Genomic DNA, 20,412 nt, shown 5'->3' with positions numbered 1-20,412 from the left:
TCTAAAAACATTAATCAGATTGTGTCTTTAGGCTCCAAGCCTCTCCTGCCTTCTCACTGCAATTAGAACAAAGAACCGAAATCCTTTTAGAAGCCACAAGGCCCTACACAATCTAGCCCCTGTCTACCTTATCCCACCTTACCTCCTACCTACCAATTTTCCTTATGCTCTGGTCACACAACTGTTTCATACAAGCTAAATATGTGATAACCTCATAGTGTTGGCCCTCGCCATACCCTTCACAGAGAACGTATTTATTCCAGATCTCCATTTAGCTAGCATTTATCATTTAGGCTTTAGCTCAGGTATCATCACATCAGAGAGGCCTTTGCCAACCACCTACCTCTCACACCACCACTACCATCACTATCTTTAAACATTAATGTTTTTGTTTCCTTCATAGCACATACCATTATCATGTAGATGTATTTGTTGTCTTCCTACTAGAATGCCAGCTCTGCGAGGGTGGAGAGCTGGTCCATCCTGTCTACTGCTGTATCCTAAGTACTACCCCCTGCCCCCCGACACACACATGCTTCACTGCAGCATAGCAGCTGATGTAGAATGGTCTTTTTCCAAGTATTGAAGGAAATAAAAGGGCGAGCAAGGCATACAGGGAGGGAGAAAGAAGTGAACAAACACCTTAGAGTCTGACCGACTATATTAAAGGAAAAGGAAGAGTGAAGTTTTTCAAAACTGGTATTGTTTTTAAGAGAAATGGCTAAGTAAGAGTAGGAAGCTCAGAACTGAAGTTTAGGGGTGAAGGTAGCATCAGATGAAGACTAAAAGATAAAGAGTATAAAAGAGCAAGTTTACCAAGCAGCTGCAAAGGGTGCTGGGTGGTTTAACTCCTCCATCAGGAGACGTGTGAAGTCGTGGCCCTGAGGCTCCTCATGGCTCGTGAGACCACCTTGGTGACAGCATTCCATTCCTGTACAGCTTTCACCTTGCCGAGTTAGCAGTCTCTTTTGCTTTCTTTAGGTTAAGTTACAACAGCTGGAAGCTTCCTATGCACGCCAAGAGAAGGAGCTGCTCAAGGTAACAGCAGGAACTTCAGTGTGACTTCTCCCCGAAAAGGGAAATGTGATCTTTGGTCAGATAATCTATTTCTCAAACGATTGATTTACATAAAGGTTCCAGATCTAAGACCATGATGGGGCTAGGGAGGGGTAAAAAAAGGAAGATAAACACAATCCCTGAGGTAACCTTCTCTTCAACGTTTTTTTACAGAATACACTCAACAGTTTGTATCTTGCAAATATTAATATCTATCTATTCCTCTCCCAACTGCCCCCAAATTCCACCTTTGACCAATAACTCCCATTTAGCTCATTTACCCTTGAAAAGGGAAATCCATTTATCTGTACAGCAAAAAAGAAAACATATTTAGAATAATTAGAAAACCACATTTAGGAGCTGGGACACAGGAGGAAGCAAGTCTGCTTGTGTTCTTACAGCAATTTACTGAAATATATTTATAACCAAATTTTGATTTCCCAGGTAATGAAGGAGTATGCATTTGTGACCCAGCTCTGTGAAGATCAAGCCCTCTACATAAAGGTAGAGTTTCTTGGTAAAGGGCTAGCAAAGGGTTTATTAAGGTACAGGATGAAATAGAACCAGGATTTTCAAAGAACACTATCCAGAGCAATTTCAACACTTCAAGGTGGCACTACTGGGAGACTTTAAGGTCATCAGCACCCCACCTCGCTACCAATATCACTCTATTTGTCTTTGTCTCCCTGGGAATTCCTGCCCTGCTCTCCCACTCTCTGTCCTGTTAAGTTAATAATTCACACTTCTGCTATTTATAATGTCAGTGATGCCCAGAAACCTATCCGGTGGTAAGGCATAGTGAGAGATCAAGAGTAGTGGTGGGGTGAGGTTAATGAAAGCAGAGGAAGTGGCAGTGGAAATACCAAGCATTCATGGTATCATGTAAAATAACAAGTGCTCATTATGCTTAGAAAAATTAAAAACCTCCTAAGTAGTAACTGGGGCTTCCTTTGTTTCTCTTTGAAGAAGTACCAGGAAACATTGAAGAAAATAGAAGAAGAACTAGAGGCTCGGTTCCTTGAGAGAGAAGTGTGAGCTTTGGCAAAGGAACATCCTGGTTTTGGTAGAAACTCCGTCTCAGCCTGAGTCAGAGCAAACAGTTCTCAGACCAATTTCTATGTGGAATTGAATGAGTTCCTACGTCACATATCTTTGCCCTCTGTTAGTGATCTGGTTGACCCCAGTAGATCACACCAACTTAAAACTTCCAGTCATTCTCCCATCCTTCTAAAAAGACCTCAGAAACACATCTCCCTTCCTAAGTTTATCACATTATCACATTATTATGTGGGTTGATATTAAGAGTAGAAACATGTACTTTAAAAAGAGTTGGTGGTCAGTCACCTTGATAAGTAGGCTATTCCTTATATATCACAGAAAGGCCTTTTAATTAATATCATCCTCACTTCCCCCAAATATATGGACACTCAACCATATTGCATAGGCATGAAACTAATCTCTAGACTCATACTACAGCTACCACATTACATAAATCAGAACTGTACACTGTATTGAACTACGAACATTTAAAAATTAGAAATTATAAAGGGAAAGCACTTCTCAAAATACACTGAGTTTGTCAAGAGTCTAATGGTGAGAAATTACCAAAAACCTCATCTTCATTTCTTGACCCCCTTTGTAAGTTAAATCTTAACGCAGTCAAGAAGTATTTCTATTTATGAAATATTTTTAAATCCTTAGATCAAGAACAAGAGATCAAAACTGCATATAGCTTCTATATAGGCCAAATACAAACTGTGGCCTAGGGGCCAGGGTCCTAGGACTTGTCGGTCCTTGCTCCTAAAGGACACCTTCAAGTCACTCAAGATCCCTGCTGAACATTGGTTTATGGCTTGACTGTTAAGCCAAGATTCTTCTAGAACAGGTTGCCCAGCAGAATTTTCTGTGCTAGTTAGTAGGTAAAACTAACTACATATGGCAATTGAGTACATAAAAGATGGACTCAACTGAGGAAATGAATTTTAACTTTAATTAATTTAAATAGCTATAGGAAGCCAGTAGTTACAATATTGGATGGTACAGATTTAGAATATAAAGCTTTTTTAAAAGAACCATGGTGTAGTATGAATATTTTAGTGCACTTTGTTCAATTTCTGTCCTGGCTCTTATCTTCATAGATCAAAACTTGTGAGCATGAACTCTGTGGAAAAAGAGCATACCAGACAAAATAATGAGGTAAACACTCCACTCTCTCTTCAGCTCCTCACAGTTGTCATTGCCTTTCAAAGACGTCTCCAGCAAACTCTAAGGCACCAAATGTATACCCAGTCTCGCCATGTGCATTTTCCAAGAGCAGTACCAGCTATAATTACAGAGCATTCCAACCCTAAACAAACACACTAGACTCTAAGGAACAATCTACTTTCTTCTCATTCAGCCATACAAATAACAGGCTCTTAAAAAACTAGCCGAAGACCTAAGAGAACTCAGAATGGAGGCAAGAAGCAACTTTAATTGAGGGTATGCTCTATAGAAAGAGGCCAGTATAGGGCACGTACACCACCTCTTCCATCTCCTGCAATCACATTACTCTTTCCTCATGATCTCGACATGGTCCCTAATCTCTCACAACACAGAGCACCCACCATCTGTCATCATCTAGTCAGAGTTGGCCTGAGAGTTAAAACATAGAAAGCTATTGCTTCTTTACGACAGAGTTTCAGTGTCTGTTCATATTTAACATTGTGAACCCACCAGCACACATGTAAAGGTCTGAAGGAAACAGAACAATTTCATACAGAGAACCAATCCTCTTGGCCTGCTTGATGTCTTGTGGCAGCAAGGATAAAAGGTTAAACTTGGGTTGGGTTTTAATTTTGTAATTTATATTGACTTTAGAGTCCAGGTTAACAATCATCAGAAATTACATATAGTCAAGATAAATTCTGAGAAAAGAGAACTAATCACTTCCTTAAAAGCAAATATCAAATATTGGTCATTGTGCTTGGGTCACCCAAATGTTTGGATATATGTTAGGCCATGTCCGTGTTTCTTAGAGTACTGAACAAGTCATTCTGGCCCTGAAGCTTGCATATTCTGCTTAGTAAACAAAATCCTTGAAATTAACTCGACCTACTTCTGTAGAACCAAGGTTTTGACATCTCCAATGTGTCCTACCATCTCTCCCCACAGCTCATGAAAATATTCCTTCTAACTATGTGTGAGAGGAAAAAAATAAAGTTGTCTACATCAAGCTCATCAGGGTCCCATGATGGTTCAGTGACCTAATGTTGTCTGAGCAACTTTAGAGAGAGGATGCCGGAGAACTGACTGTTTGGCATGACATGTAATCTTACTCAAACTATAGAACAAAATTTGTAATCCTGAAAGTTTCTTTGTAATTCCAATTCTGTGAGCCTGATTTCCACAGCTCTAATTTTTTTTAGTAGAAAGATGAATTCTCACTATGTTGTTCAGGCTGGTCTTCAACTCCTGGGCTCAATGGTTCCTCCCACCTTTGCCTCCCAAGTAGCTAGGACTACAGGCACCCACCACCATGCCTGGCTTGCTCTAAAATGTGATCATAATTCCTCTTTTTATCTCACAAGGAAGGTTAAAGGACAATGAAATAACAGAAAATATCTTGAAACAAGAATGCCACAGAAATACAGGACATAGCCTCATCTTTAGATTTTTTTCTTCAACTTTTAAAGTTCAGGGGTACATGTGCAGGATGTGCAGGTTTGTTACACAGGTAAATGTGTTCCATGATGGTTTGCTGCACAGATCATCCCATCACCCAGGTATTAAGTCCAGCAGCTATTAGCTATTCTTCCTGATACTCTCCCTCCCACTACCTCACCCCCACTGACAAGCTCCAGTGTGTGTTGTTCCCCTGCATGTGTCCATGTGTTCTCATCATTCGTCTCCCACTTATAAGTGAGAACATGCAGTGTTTGGGTTTCTGTTCTTGGGTTAGTTGGCTGAGGAAAATGGCTTCCAATACCACCCATGTCCCTGCAATATGTATATGTATCACATATTCTTTATTCAGTCTCTCATTGATGGCACTTAGGTTGATTCCATGTCTTTGCTATTGTGAACAGTGCTGCAATGATATTTGTGTGCATGTGTCTCTATGATAGAATGATTTATATTCCTTTGGGTATATACCCAGTATTGACATTGCTGTATCAAATGGTATTTCTGCCTCTAGGTTTCTGAGGAATTGCCACACTTCTTCCACAATGGTTGAACAAATTTATACACCCATCAACAGTGTAAAAGCATGCCTTTTTCTCCGTGACCTCACCAGTATCTGTTGTTGTTTGACTTTTAAGTAACAGCAATTCTGATTGGTATGAGATGGTATTTCATTGTTGCTTTGATTTGCATTTCTCTAATGATCAGTAATGTTGAACTTTTTTTCATATGTTTGTTGGCTATATGTATGTTTTCTTTTGAGAAGTGTCTGCTCATGTTCTTTGCCTACTTTTTAATGAGGTTGGTTTTTTCTTGTAAATTTGTTTAAGTTCCTTGTAGACTCTGGGTGTTAGATCTTTGTCAGACATATAGTTTTCAAAAATTATCTCCTATTCTGTAGGTTGTCTGCTCACTCTTATGATAGTTTATTTTCCTGTGCAGAAGCTCTTTAGTTTAACTAGATCCCATTTGTCAATTTTTGCTTTTGTTGCAATTGCTTTTGGCATTTTCATCATGAAATCTTTGCCCATGCCTATGTCCACGGTATTGCCTAGATTTTCTTCTAGGGTTTTAACAGTTTTGGGTTTTACATTTAAGTCTATAATCCATCTTGAGTTAATTTTTGTATATTATGTAAGGAAGCAGTCCAGTTTCAATTTTCTGCATATGGTAGCCAGTTTTCCCAGCACCATTTATTGAATAGGGAGTCCTTTCTCCATTGTTTGTTTTTGTCAGGTTTGTTAAAGATCAGATGGCTGTAGGCAAGCAGTCTTATTTCTGAGTTTTCTATTCTATTTCATTGGTCTATGTATCTGTTTTTGTACTAGTACCATGCTGTTTTGGTTACTGTAGCCTTGTAGTATAGTTTGAAGTCAGGTTGTGTGATGCCTCTAGCTTTGTTCTTTTTGCTGAGGATTGTCTTGGTTATTAGGGCTCTGTTTTGGTTCCACCTGAATTTTAAAATCATTTTTTTCTAATTCTGTGAAAAATGTCAACGGTAGGTTAATGTGAATAGCATTGAATCTAGAAATTACTTTGGACAGTATGGCCATTTTCATGATATTGATTCTTTCTATCCAGGAACATGGAATGTTTTTCCATTTGTTTGAGTCCTCTCTGATTTCTTTCAGAGTATTTTGTAGTTCTCCTTGAAGGAGTCTTTCATTTCCCTTGTTAGCTATATTCCTAGGTATTTTATTTTGTGTAGTAATTGTGAATGGGAGTTCTTTCATCATTTGGCTATCTGCTTGACTGTTGTTGGTGTATAGGAATGCTGTGACTTCTGCACACTGAGTCTGTAGCCGGAGACTTTGCTGAAGTTGCCGAAGAGGCTTTTGGGCTGAGATGATGGGGTTTTCTAGGTACAGGATCATGCCACCTGCAAACAAAGATAGTCTGACTTCCTCTTTTCCTATCTGAATACCCTTTATTTCTTTCTCTTTACTGACTGCCCTGGCCAGAACTTCCAATGCTATGTTGAATAGGAGTGGTGAGAGAGGGCATCCTTGTCTTATGCCATTTTTCAAGGGGAATGCTTCCAGCTTCTGTATTTAGTATGATATTGGCTGTGGATTTGTCATATATGGCTCTTATTATTTTGACGTATGTTCTTTTAATACCTAGGTTACTGAGAGTTTTTAACATTAAGGGATGTTGAATTTTATCAGAGGCCTGTTCTGCATCTTGAGATAATCATGTGGTTTTTGTTTTTAGTTCTGTTTATGTGATTGATTATATTTATCTATTTGTGTATGTTGAACCAAACTTGCATCCCAGGGATGAAGCCAAACTTGATCACTCATCTTTAGATTTTTATAGCTTTTAAGACTTATCTCTTAAGATATGTTTATGTAGTTTTCTTAGCCTATAAGCTTCTCTAAGGGTCACTGGTTAAGCAGAAGATAGAATGGTACAGTTGAGAGAGCCAAGAATGTGGGGTCAGAGAATGTAGCTTCCAGGTCCGATCCTGCCACTAACTATGTGACCTTGGGCAGCATACTTTGACTTTCTGTGCCTTAGTTTAGTCATATAAATATGTAAAAAGGTAGGACAAATAACAATAATAATAAATATATTTAAAATTTTTGGCATGAAAATTATATGTGCTTACGCATATAAAAAGAATTTGTTAAAGTTATCTAAATAACATATAACTAATGGTTCACTAAATATTATTGGACAATGATAATAGCCTCCAGAAATTGCTCATTTATCAATATCTTTTCTTCTTCCAGGGTACTCCTACCCAAAAGACAGCAACATTTTTCAGTAGAAAGTAAGTAAAATATCTTCAAGTAAACTTCCTATAAATTTGGGAGCCCTATTTAGCCATCCTGACAGAGAGAAAAGTCTAGACAAGGAGAACCTTGTACATGCGTGCGCGCGTGCGCGCGCGCGCGCACACACACACACACACACACACACACACATACGTCAGCAAACTAATGTCTTTGACTGTATTTCTCAATTCTAATGTTATGACTTACTTGTTTAAAGGTAATTAATAATCTCAACTTTCCATTATTAAAAATCAACAGCCTTGTGGTATTAAGAAATAGAAATTTGATTACGTAAAAGAGATGTGGCAAATCTCTTATTTACTGCCTTTTCCCTTTAACAATTTGGATTTGCTTCATGTATCTGGTTTCCCAGTAGCATTGGTAGAGTAGAATGAAGTCTGTCACATGCTAGTATACCACTGACAAATAAGAGATAGAAGAGAGACAAGCATTATGAGAAAGAGCATCTAACACATAACGGTTGCTTGAAAATACTCGTTAAATTGAAAAGAATTTAAGATTCAAACACCTGAGCAGATATTCATCCTAAGGGAAACACTGTGATAGCAAAGTAAAATTGGTATTCATGAAGCTCCTACATTTGCAAGAAAAGGTCAAATTATATTCAATATAGTCTGTTTAAGAAGGCATAAAGAAATATATATTCAAAATGGTATGAGATATGATTTAGAGAGAGTTCCATCAAAATGTTTAACGTAAAATTTTTGATGCTTAAAGGTCAGTTCCAATTGTCTAGAAAATTTGCTTAAGTAGAATACCCCTTCATACCAGATAAATGAAATATTACATCCTTCAATATTCCTAGATACAATATTCCTGAAAACAACTAGAAGAATTTTCTCTAGAACTCCTACTTTGTTCTCTTATACTCCAACACAAGGGCCCACCACTGAATTGACTGTGCGGACTTCTAGAATAAGGACTGTCTGCCTAAACAGACTTGGCATCCTGAAGGAAATCTTAGAAAAGAGATCCTGAAAGTCTAGCTAATCATGTCAAACTATAAATGTCTTTTTTCTTATTCTGCTTCAACATCTTGTGGGGCACTGGTACACTGGACACTAACTCAAGAGACAAGAAAGCTAGGCTATTCCTAGGATTTTCCCTGAGAATGCAATCCCAGAACCTTCTCATGTGTATTGGCTCAAATTTCATGGAGAGTGGTGGGAAGATTTGTCAAGGGCTTCTGATTCTAATTTTGAACAAGGTGTTGTGCTATAATGAGTGCTGGCTCCTGTTACCAAGATCAACCATAGCAGCAAACTTGAGAAAAGTGGAAGGGAAGGGGCTGTTTTTGACCTTTAAAGGTGAATAGTGAATTTGTCCAGGGGCAGAGGCACCCCCAAAACAGCTGGGTAAGGATAATACAGGAAAGAAATGGTGAAGGTTTGCTCATGCAAATCATAACAAAGCCATAAGGCCTAAATGACTCATCAGTTGAAAGAAAAAAACAAATCAAGACCACCATAGGGAGGTTTATAAAAAATTATTACAAAATGTTACAGATAACATGAATAAAAGAAGACAACATAATCGTGGATAGAAACTCATATCAAAACAGTAAGAATTGCCTCCAAATGACTGATAAATTCAACCAAATTTCAATCAAACTCTCCAAAGGGTTTTTCATGGAATTGAATAAGACAATCCTAAAATATACTCTGTATGGAGAATAAAGGGTCAAGAATAACCTGGACAGTTTTAAAGAGCAGGGAGTGGGGAACACGCCCTTCCAGATATCAGGACTTACTATGACGTTATAGTAATCATTATGGTGTGGTATTGGGAAAGGAATAGGAAAACTGCCTAGTGGAATGGAACAAAGAGTTCAGAAATTGTGCACATAGCAAACTTTGGTATGTGACAGTGACTGCATGTCAAAGGAAAAGGAAGAATGAACTGTTTAATAAGAACAGCAGGAAAAAAAATGGTTATCTATATGAGATTGGATCACTAAATGCAGTATGTACAAAAGGCAAGCCCAGATGTGTTAAAGATGTAAATGCTTAAAAAAAAAAATCTTCAAAACCCTGTATTATTTTCTATGCTACATAATAAATTACCCCCAAAACTTAGTGACTTCAAAGAACAAACAATTATTAGCAGTTTCTGTGGGCCAGGTGGTACTAGCCAAGTTGTTCTAGCTAATATCTGTCAAGAAGTTGCAGTTAGGATGTTGACCAAAATTGCAGTCATTAGAAGGTTTGGCTGGAGCTAGAAGTTATATTTCCAAGGTAACTAACTTGCGTATCTGGCAAGCTTTTTCTGGTTGTTGACACCAAGTCTCAGTTCCTCACTGCACAGACCCTCCCATAAGGCCGCTTGAGTGTCCTCACAACATGACTGCTGGCTTCCTCCACAGTATGTGGAGAAAACTGCAATACCTTTATGATGTAATCTAGGAAGCTATACTACATACTGTGACTTCCACCATATTCCATTCTTTAGAAGTAAGTTATTAAGTCCAGTCCACACTCCAATCGAGGGGAATTCTCTTGAAAGGAGGAGTAACAAAGAATCTGTAGACATATTTATAAACAAACATAGACTTTTAATAGAAAATATGGGTATCTTTCAGGTCTTGGGATAGGGAATTTTTGTAAAAAGGACACAGAAAGCATTGATTCTAATTAAAGAAAAGATTGACAAACTATACCCTATTAAAATTGAGAATTTTTTTCTTTAACATCTTAGAGCAAGTGAAAGTTATAAAGTTGGGAGGCTATATAACACTACACACAATGGAAAAGGATTCATATCAACAACATAAAACAAACTCTTACAAATCAATAAGAAAAGCTCAAACTACCTTATAGATAAATGGGCAAGAAGAAACACGTAAAACCAATAAACCTACCAACAGATGTTCAGCATCACTGTTCCTCAGGGAAATGCATATTGAGGCCACAGTGAGAGATTATTTTACACCCATTTGATCAGCAAAAGTGTTTACATCTGATAATCAAGTGTTGGCGAGGACATGGGTCCACAAAACCTATACCTTGTTAGAGGGTTATAAACCAATGAAACTGTTTTGAAAAACAACTTGCCAAAACAAAACCAAAAATAAACAAAACAAAAAATAAGAGAACAAAATTATTTTAGTGATAAATGCTACCAAGAAAATAAAACATGGTAAAGGACAGAGAATAACCAATAGGCCAGAACATGGGAGAGGGGAGCTGCCATTATAAAGGGTTGTCAGGAAAGGGGGTGATAATCCATGAGAGACATTAGAATATCAATTAGGAGACAGATATGCATTCAGGTATGATTTATTTTTTGTTCCAAGTTTTCTAACCTTCTGGTTAACAGTTTCATGGCATTCTCTTTTTAGGATTTTTTGCTGTCTCTTTTTCATCACCCTATTTTTCATCAGACTGCTGAGCTACCTGTTTTTTCATGTAAGATTCATAAATCCAGATCTCCTCATCAATGTACTGCCCAAGATGCTGAGCAGGAGCACCTTGTGGAAGCTCAGATGCTTCTTCTTTCCATCTCTCACACTTGAGACAGAGGACATGTTACCCCACTGATTCCTCAAGAAATATCCTTGAGCAACAGAAGGGAAGTGGGATCCGAGCGTGTAGAAGGGAGGCATGAAACTTGTGGAGGAAAGAGATTTGCTTCAGGTTTTTCCTCATCGTTTGCCTACTTGCCTACCTTTCGTCACCACGTCATCTTTCCAGGATTAACCTTGCCCAGTAAAAAGCTCTGTAATAGATTTATGTGGCTCTGTGGATCGGCTGAATTAGTACCTGATAGTAAACAAATCTGACCTTGGGGAATTACATAGATGCTAAGAAAAGTTAATTGATAAATTATTCTAGTGAATCTCAAAAATCTGACACACTGGATTCCTGAAATACAGAAGATTACTTACTACTTATATTAGAACTCATAGGTTGTAAGTGACCTTAGCTTGACGTAATTTATAGCAAATCCATAAATATTTATATTTACATATTTAAACATAAAATAAAAAGCCTATGAATAAATAAGCCAGGCAAGAAATCAGAAGACTCCATCAATTATCCGTCTTTCAAGGACAACAATTTAACAACTATCTACATAAAGAAAGCACCTTTATAAGAACCAAAAATCAGGTGAGCACTCACAGTCTGTAGTTTTAACTTCATATTGCTGAAAGAGGCACTGAAGAGATAGGAAAAACAGTCTGGAATCGCCAACGCCACCCCTTCCCCATCCTGCAGCAGCAGGGGTGTGGTGTGGAGAGCATTTCTGTGTGCTGGGGAGAGAAAGATTGCAGCAGCTGTGAGACATTGAACTCAGTACTTCCCTATTAGAACAGAAAACAAAACCAGACCAAACTCATGTGACACCTGCCACAGAGGGATAATTTAAACCAGCCCTAGCTCGTGAAGCATTGCTGATCCCAGCTGTCGGAATTTAAGTTTCTGAAAGCCTCACCACTGCCAAGCTAAAGTACTTTGGAGGCTTAAATAAAGTTGCAATTCCTAGGTGAGTCCTAGTGCTGCACTAAGCCCAGACACGGTGGACTTGGTGGGGAGCGGGGGTGGTCACAGAGTGGCTAAGGGAGTGCTGGAATTACCCCTCCCCTAATCCCAGGCAGCACAGCTCATGACTCCAAAAGAGACTGTTTCCGTCTGCTCAAGGAGGACTCAAGTTGGGAGGACTTTGTCTTGCATCTTGAATAGCAGTTCAGCCACTGCAAGATAGGGTACCAGTCAGAGTCATGAAGCCGCCTTTCCAGGCCCTAGCTCCCAGATGATAGTTCTAGACACACACTGGGCCAGAAAGGACCCTGCTACTTTGAAGAGGACTCAGTCCTGGAAGGACTCATCATCTGCTCACTGAAAAGCCTTTGGGCCCTGAATAACCAGCAGCAATACTTAGGTACTATATGGGGGCTTTAGGTGAGACCCTGAGAATTTCTGGCTTCAGGTGAGACTCAGCATAGTCCCAGCTATTGTGGCTATGGGTCAAGATTCCTTCTACCTGAGAAAAGCAGAGGAAAAAAGCAAAGGGGACGTTGTCTTCCAGCTTGGACACAGCAGGGTAGAGTACAGAGTGAGCCCTTGGGTCACCAGTTTCAGGACTTGGCTCTTGGAATACATTTCTGCAACTGCACTAGGCCAGAGGGCATCTCACTGCCCTGAAGGGTGAGTCCCAGGCCAGGCAGCATTCACTACAAGCTGACTGAAGAGCCTTTGGGCTTTCTTTAAAGAAACATTAGTGGTAGTCTGGCAGTACTCCCCAGAGGCCTATGGTGGCAGTGGCCATGGTGTGAGACATCTCTGCTTTTGGAAAGGGGAGGGAAGAGTGGGAAGAACTGAGACTTTTGGTTTGAAACCCAGCTCATCTGCAGTACAACAGAATATCAGGTAGACTTCTAAAGTTCTTGACTCTAGAGCCTGGCCCCTAACAGCACCTCTGGACATGCACAGGGCCAGGGGGAACTCACCACCATGAAGGGAAGGACACAGGCCTGGTTGCTTTGCCACCTGCTGATTGTAGAGCCCCAGGGCCTTGAGTGAACATAGGACATAGCCAGGGAGTGATTACAGCAGACTTTGGGTAAGACCTAGTGCTGTGCTGGCTTCAGGTCTAACCCAGCACAATTCTAGTGGTTTTAGCCACAGAGGTACTTGTGTTACACTACCCAGAGCTCCAGGTGACTCAGAAAAGAGAGAGACGCCATTCATGTGGGGGAAAGTAGGGAAAGACAATAAGAACCTCTGCCTGATAATCCAGAGAATTCTTCCAGATTTTGCTCAAAACCATCAAGGCAGTACCTCTACAAGTTGGCAAGAACCACAGTATTACTGGGCTTAGGGTGGCCCCTACGGCAGGTAATGGCTTAGATCACAACATCAAAGTCCTTTTGAATATCTGGAAGGCCTTCCCAAGAAGAATGGACACCAACAAGCCCAGACTGAGAAGACTACAATAAATGCCTAACTCTTCAATGCCCCAATACCAAACACCTACAAGCATCAACAACATTCAGGAAAACATGACCTCACCAAACTAAGTAAGGCACCAGGGACCAATCCTGGAGAAACAGAGATATGTGACCTTTCAGGCAGAAAAGTAAAATACCTGTTTTGAGGAAACTCAAATTCAAGATAACACAGAGAAGAAACTCAGAATTCTATCAGATAAATTTAACGCAGAGATTAAAATAATTTAAAAGAATCAAGATCAAGCAGAAATTCTGGAGTTAAAATGCATTTAGCATACTGAAGAATACATCAGAGTCTTTTAATAGCAGAATTGATCAAGCAGAAGAAAGAATTGGTCAGGTTAAAGACAGGCTAATTGAAAATACACAGAAGACACAAAAGGAAAAAATAAAATGAAAAACAACAAAGCACACCTACAGGATCTAGAAAGTAACCTCAAAAGAAAAAATCTAAGAGTTACTGGCCTCAAAGGGGAGGTAAAGAGATAGGCATAGAAAGTTTATTCAAAGGAATAATAACAAAGAACTTCCCAAACTTAGAGAAAGATATCAATATCCAAATATAAAACACCAACAGATTTAACCTGAAGAAGACTATGTCAAGGCATTTAATAATCAAAACTCCCAAAGGTCAAGGATAAAGAAAGGATCACAAATGCAACAAGAGAAAAGAAACAAATGACATACAATGGAGCTCTAATATGTCTGGCAGCAGACATTTCAATGAAAATCTTACAGACCAGGAAAGAGTGGCATGATATATTCGAAGTGCAAGAGGAAATAAACATTTATCCTGCTATAGCATTCTGGTGAAAATGTCCTTCGAACATGAAGGAGAAATAGACTTTCCCAGACAAACAAAATCTGAGGGACTTCATCAACACCAGACCTATCCTACAAGAAATGCTAATGGGAGTACATTAATCAGAAAGAAAAGGATGTTAATGAGCAATAGGAAATTATCTGAAGGTACAAAACTACTGCTAATAGTAAGTACACAGAAAAACACAATATTATAACATAGTAACTGTGGTAGATAAACTACTCTTAAGTAGGAAAACTAAACAATGATCCAATCAAAAATAACTACAACTTTTCAGAACATAGACAGTATAACAAGATATGAATAGAAACAACAAGAAGTTAAAAAGTGGGGGTACAAAGTTAAGAAATATTCATGTTTGTTTATGCAAGTAATGTTAAGTTGTTATTAGCTTAAAATAATGGGTTATAAGATAGTATTTGCTAACCTCATGGTAATCTCAAAAAACATACAATGAATACACAAAAAAATGCAAAAAAAAAAAACTAAATTATATCACCAGACAGAATCACCTTTACTAGAAGGAAGACAGGAAGAAAAGGAAGAAGAAAGAGAAGACCACAAAACAACAAGAAAACAAATAACAAAATGGCAGAAGTATGTCTTTACTTATCAATAATAACATTGAATGTAAGTGGACTAAACTCTCCAATCAAAGGACATAGACTGACTGAATGAATTTATGAACAGGACCCAAAGATCTGTTGTCTAAAAGAAACACACTTTAGGCAAGAATAACTATTCTTACATAAGACAAAATAGATTTAACGAGTAAAAATATAAGAGATAAGCTTACTACATAATGATAAAGGGGTTAATTCAGCAAGAGGATACAACAATTTTAAATATATATGCACCCAACACTGGAGCACCCAGATATATATAGCAAATATTTTTAAAACTAAAGAGAGAGATAGACCTTAATACGATAATACCTGGAGGCTTTAACACCGTACCTTCAGCTTTGGACAGATCTCCTAGACAGAAAATCAACAAACAAACATTGGATGTAATCTGCACTGTCGTCCAAATAAACCTAATGGATACTTACAGAACATTTCATCCAGCGGCTTCAGAATACACATTATTTTCCTTAGCACATGAATCACTCTCAAGAATAGACCATATTTTAGGTCACAAAACAGCATTCTCAAAAATTGAAATAATATCAACCATCTTCTCTGACCACAATGGAATAAAGCTAGAAATCAATAATGAGGAATTTGGGAAAGTATAGAAATACATGGAAATTAAACCATATGCTCCTGAATGACTAGTAGGTCAATGAAGACATTAAGAAGGAAATTTAAAAATTTCTTGAAACAAATGATAATTGAAACACAATGTAACAAAACCTACAGGATACGGCAAAAGTAGTACTAAATGATAAACTTATAGCTATAAGTGCCTATATCAAGAAAGAAGAAAAACTTTAAATAAACAACAAAATGATGCATCTTGAAGAACTAGAAAAGCAAGAGCAAAACAAATGCAAAATTTGTAGAAGAGAAACATAAAGATCAGAGCAGAAATAAATGAAATCAAAATGAAGAAAACAATACAAAAGATCAATGAAACAAAAATTTTCTTTATTGAAAATTTAAACAACATTGAAAAACCCGCAGCCAGACTAAGAAAAAAAGAGAGACGATCCAAATAAATGAAATCAGAGGTGAAAAAAGTAGACTTGCAACTGGTCCTGCAGAAATTCAAAGGATTTATTAGGGGTCACTATGAGCAACTATAGGCCAATAAATTGGAAAATCTAGAAGAAATTGACAAATTCCTAGACAAAAACAACAAGATTGAACCATGAAGAAATCCAAACCTGAAAAGACCAATAGCAAGTAATGAGATCAAAGCTGTAATAAATAGTCTCCCAGTAAAGAAAAACCCAGGACCTGATGGTTTCACTCCTGAATTCTACCAAACATTTAAAGATGAACTACAGGGGTTGCAATCCTAGTCTCTGATAAAACGAACTTTAAACCAACAAATATCAAAAGAGACAAAGAAGGGCATTACATAATGGTAAAGGGATCCATGCAACAAGAAAAGCTAAATATCCTAAATATATGTGCACCCAATACAGGAGCACCCAGATTCATAAAGCAAGTTCTCAGAGACCTACAAAGAGAGTTAGACTCCCACACTATAATAGTGGAAGACAGCCAGGCGAGGTGACTCATGCCTGTAATCCCAGCACTCTGGGAGGCAGAGGCGGGCAGATCGTCAGGAGATCGAGACCATCCTGGTTAACACGGTGAAACTCCGTCTCTACTAAAAATACAAAAAATTAGCCGGGCGTGGTGATGGGCGCCTGTAGTCCCAGCTACTTGAGAGGCTGAGGCAGGAGAATGGCGTGAACATGGGAGGCGGAGCTTGCAGTGAGCCGAGATCACCCCACTGCACTCCAGCCCGGGTGACAGAGCCAGACTCCATCTCAAAAAAAAAAAAAAAAAAAGGAAGACTTTAACACTTAGACTCCCACACTATAATAGTGGAAGACTAACACCCCACTGTCAATATTAAATGGATCAACAAGGCAGAAAATTAGTAAGAATATCCAGGACTTGAACTCAGCTCTGGACCAAGCAGATCTAATAGACATCTGCGGAACTCTCCACCCCAAATCAACAGAATATACATTCTTCTCAGCACCACATTGCATTTATTCCAAAATTGACCACATATTTGAAAGTAAAACACTCCTCAGCAAATGTAAAAGAACGGAAATCATAACAAAGAGTCTCTGAGACAACAGTGCAATCAAATTAGAACTCAGGATTAAGAAAGTCACTCAAAACCACACAACTACATGGAAACTAAACAACCTGCTCTTGAATGACTACTGGGTAAATAACGAAATAAAGGCAGAAATAAATAAGTTATTTGAAACCAATGAGAACAAAGACACAATGTACCAGAATCTCGAGGACACATTGTAGAGGGAAATTTATAGGACTAAATGCCCACAAGAGAATCAGGAAAGATCTAAAATCAACACCCTAACACTACAATTAAAAGAACTAGAGAAGCAAGAGTAAACAAATTCAAAAGCAAGCAGAAGGCAAGAAATAACCCAGAACAGAACTGAAGGAGAGAGACACGAAAAACTCTTCAAAAAAATCAGTGAATCCAGGAGCTGGTTTTTTGAAAAGATCAACAAAATAGATAGACCACTAGCCAGACTAATAAAGAAGAAAACAGAGAAGAATCAAATAGATGCAATAAAAAATGATAAAGGGGATATCACCACTGATCCCACAGAAATACAAACTACGTCAAAGAATAACCTCTATGCAAATAAACTAGAAAATCTAGAAGAAATGGATAAGTTCTTGGATACATACACCCTCCCAAGACTAAACCAGGATGAAGTCAAATCCTGAATAGACCAATAACAAGTTCTGAAATTGAGACAGCAATTAATAGCCTATCAACCGAAAAAAGTCCAGGACCAGTTGAATTCCCAGCCGATTTCTACCAGAGGTACAAAGAGGAGCTGGCACCATTCCTTCTGAAAGTATTCCAAACAACAGAAAAAGAGGGAATCCTCCCTAACTCATTTTATGAGGCCAGCATTATCCTGATACCAAAACCTGGCAGAGACACAACAAAAAAAGAAAATTCCAGGCCACTATTCCTAATGAACATTGATTTGAAAATACTCAATAAAACACTGGCAAACCGAATCCAGCAGCACATCCACCACGATCAAGTTGGCTTCATCCCTGGGATGTGAGGCTGGTTCAACATATACAAATCAATAAACGTAATCCTTCATATAAACAGAACCAACGACAAAAACCACATGATTATCTTAATAGATGCAGAAAAGGCCTTCAACAGAATTCAACAGCTCTTCATGCTAAAAACTCTCAATAAACTAGGTATTGATGGAACATTTCTCAAAATAATGAGTGCTATTTATGACAAACCCACAGCCAGTATCATACTGAATTGGAAAAATCTGGAGGCATTCCCTATGAATACCAGCAAAAGACAAGGATGCTCTCTCTCACTCCTATTCAACATAGTATTGGAAGTTCTGGCCAGGGCAATCAGGCAAGAGAAAGAAATAAAAGGTATTCAATTCGGAAAAGAGGAAGTGAAATTGTCCCTGTTTGCAGATGACATGATTGTATATTTAGAAAACCCCATGGTCTCAGCCTCAAATCTCCTTAAGCTGATAAGCAACTTCAGCAAAGTCTCAGGATACAAAATCAATGTGCAAAAATCACAAGCATTCCTATACACCAATAATAGACAAACAGAGAGCCAAATCATGAGTAAACTCCCATTCACAATTGCTACAAAGAGAATAATATACCTAGGAATACAATTTACAAGCGAAGTGAAGGACCTCTTCAAGGAGAACTACAAACCACTCCTCAAGGAAATAAGAGAGGATACAAACAAATGGAAAAACATTCCATGCTCACAGATAGGAATAATCAATATCGTGAAAATGGCCATACTGCCCAAAGTAATTTGTAGATTCAGTGCTATCCCCATCAAGCTACCATTGAGTGTCTTCAAAGAATTGGAAAAAACTACTTTAAATTTCATATGGAACTAAAAAAGAGCCCATATAGCAAAGACAATCCTGCTAAGCAAAAAGAACAAAGCTGGAGGCATCACACTACCTGACTTCAAACTATACTACAAGGCTACAGTAACCAAAACAACATGGTACTGGTACCAAAACATACATATAGACTAATGGAACAGAACAGAGGCCTCAGAAGTAATGCCACACATATACAACCATCTGATCTTTGATAAACCTGACAAAAACAAGCAATGGGGAAAGGATTCCCTATTTAATAAATGGTGTTGAGAAAACTGGCTAGCCATATGTAGAAAGCTGAAACTGGATCCCTTCCTTACACCTTATACAAAAATTAACTCAAGACAGATTAAAGACCTAAAACTATAAAAACCCTAGAAGAAAACCTAGGCAATACCATTCAGGACATAGGCATGAGCAAATACTTCATGACTAAGACACAAAAAGCAATGGCAACAAAAGCCAAAATAGACAAATGGGATATACTTAAACTAAAGAGCTTCTGCACAGCAAAAGAAACTATCATCAGAGTGAACAGGCAACCTACAGAATGGGAGAAAATTTTTGCAATCTATCAATCTGGCAAAGGGCTAATATCCAGAATTTACAAAGAACTTAAACAAATTTACAAGAAAAAAAAAACCCACCAAAAAGTGGGCAAAGGATATGGACAGATACTTTCCAAAAGAAGACATTTATGCAGCCAACAAACATGAAAAAAAGCTCATCATCACTGATCATTAGACAAATGCAAATCAAAACCACAATGAGATGCCATCTCACACCAGTTAGAATGGCAATCATTAAAATGTCAGGAAACAACAGATGCTGGGGAGAAAGTGGAGAAATAGGAATGCTTTTACACTGTTGGTGGGAGTGTAAATTAGTTCAACCATTGTGGAAGATAGTGTGGCATTTCCTCAAGGATCTAGAACTAGAAATACCATTTGACCCATCCATCCCATTACCGGGTATATCCCCAACGGATTACAAATCATTCCACTAAAAAGACACACGCACACGTACATTTATTGTGGCACTGTTCACAATAGCAAAGACTTGGAACCAACCCAAATGCTCATCAATGATAGACTAGATAAAGAAAATGTGACATGTATACACCATGGACTACCATGCAGCCATAAAAAAGGATGAGTTCATGTAGTTTGCAGTGCAACAGATGAAGCTTGAAACTATCATTCTCAGCAAACTAACACAAGAACTGAAAACCAAACACCACATGTTCTCACTCATAAGTGGGAGTTGAATAAGAGAACACATGAACATGGAGGGGAACATCACACACGGGGCCTGTCAGGGGGTGGGAGGTTAGGGGAGGGATAGCATTAGGAGAAATACCTAATGTAGATGATGTGTTGATGGGTGCAGCAAACCACCATGGCACATGTTTATCTATGTAGCAAAACTGCACATTCTGCACATGTACCTCAGAACTTAAAGTATAATTAAAAAATAAATAAAGATGAACAATATCAATTCTATTCAAACTATTCCAAAATGCAGAAGAGGATTGAATACTTCCAAATGC

At 38.3% G+C, this 20,412-nt stretch overlaps 1 protein-coding gene across 3 annotated transcripts in view; it reads left to right on the top strand.

Moving 5' to 3' along the window:
- Positions 1–20,412, top strand: part of TMCO5A (transmembrane and coiled-coil domains 5A) — a 56,443-nt gene that overhangs the window by 5,436 nt on the left and 30,595 nt on the right. The window contains exons 7-12 of one of the 3 annotated variants that reach the window (XM_033190626.1): positions 982–1,038; positions 1,501–1,560; positions 2,023–2,087; positions 3,195–3,252; positions 7,455–7,495; positions 10,858–10,924. In XM_033190626.1, coding sequence (XP_033046517.1) covers positions 982–1,038; positions 1,501–1,560; positions 2,023–2,087; positions 3,195–3,252; positions 7,455–7,495; positions 10,858–10,924 — 348 coding nt within the window. Of the gene's footprint in view, positions 1–981; positions 1,039–1,500; positions 1,561–2,022; positions 2,088–3,194; positions 3,253–7,454; positions 7,496–10,857; positions 11,245–20,412 lie in introns of those variants that run through there. The other 2 variants (XM_033190625.1, XM_033190627.1) reach the window with 2 other exon arrangements.

Source organism: Trachypithecus francoisi, unplaced genomic scaffold, assembly GCF_009764315.1.
Source record: "Trachypithecus francoisi isolate TF-2019V2 unplaced genomic scaffold, Tfra_2.0 Lachesis_group3, whole genome shotgun sequence".
Taxonomy (NCBI): domain Eukaryota; kingdom Metazoa; phylum Chordata; class Mammalia; order Primates; family Cercopithecidae; genus Trachypithecus; species Trachypithecus francoisi.
This window is presented reverse-complemented; position numbering and strand designations above follow the sequence as displayed.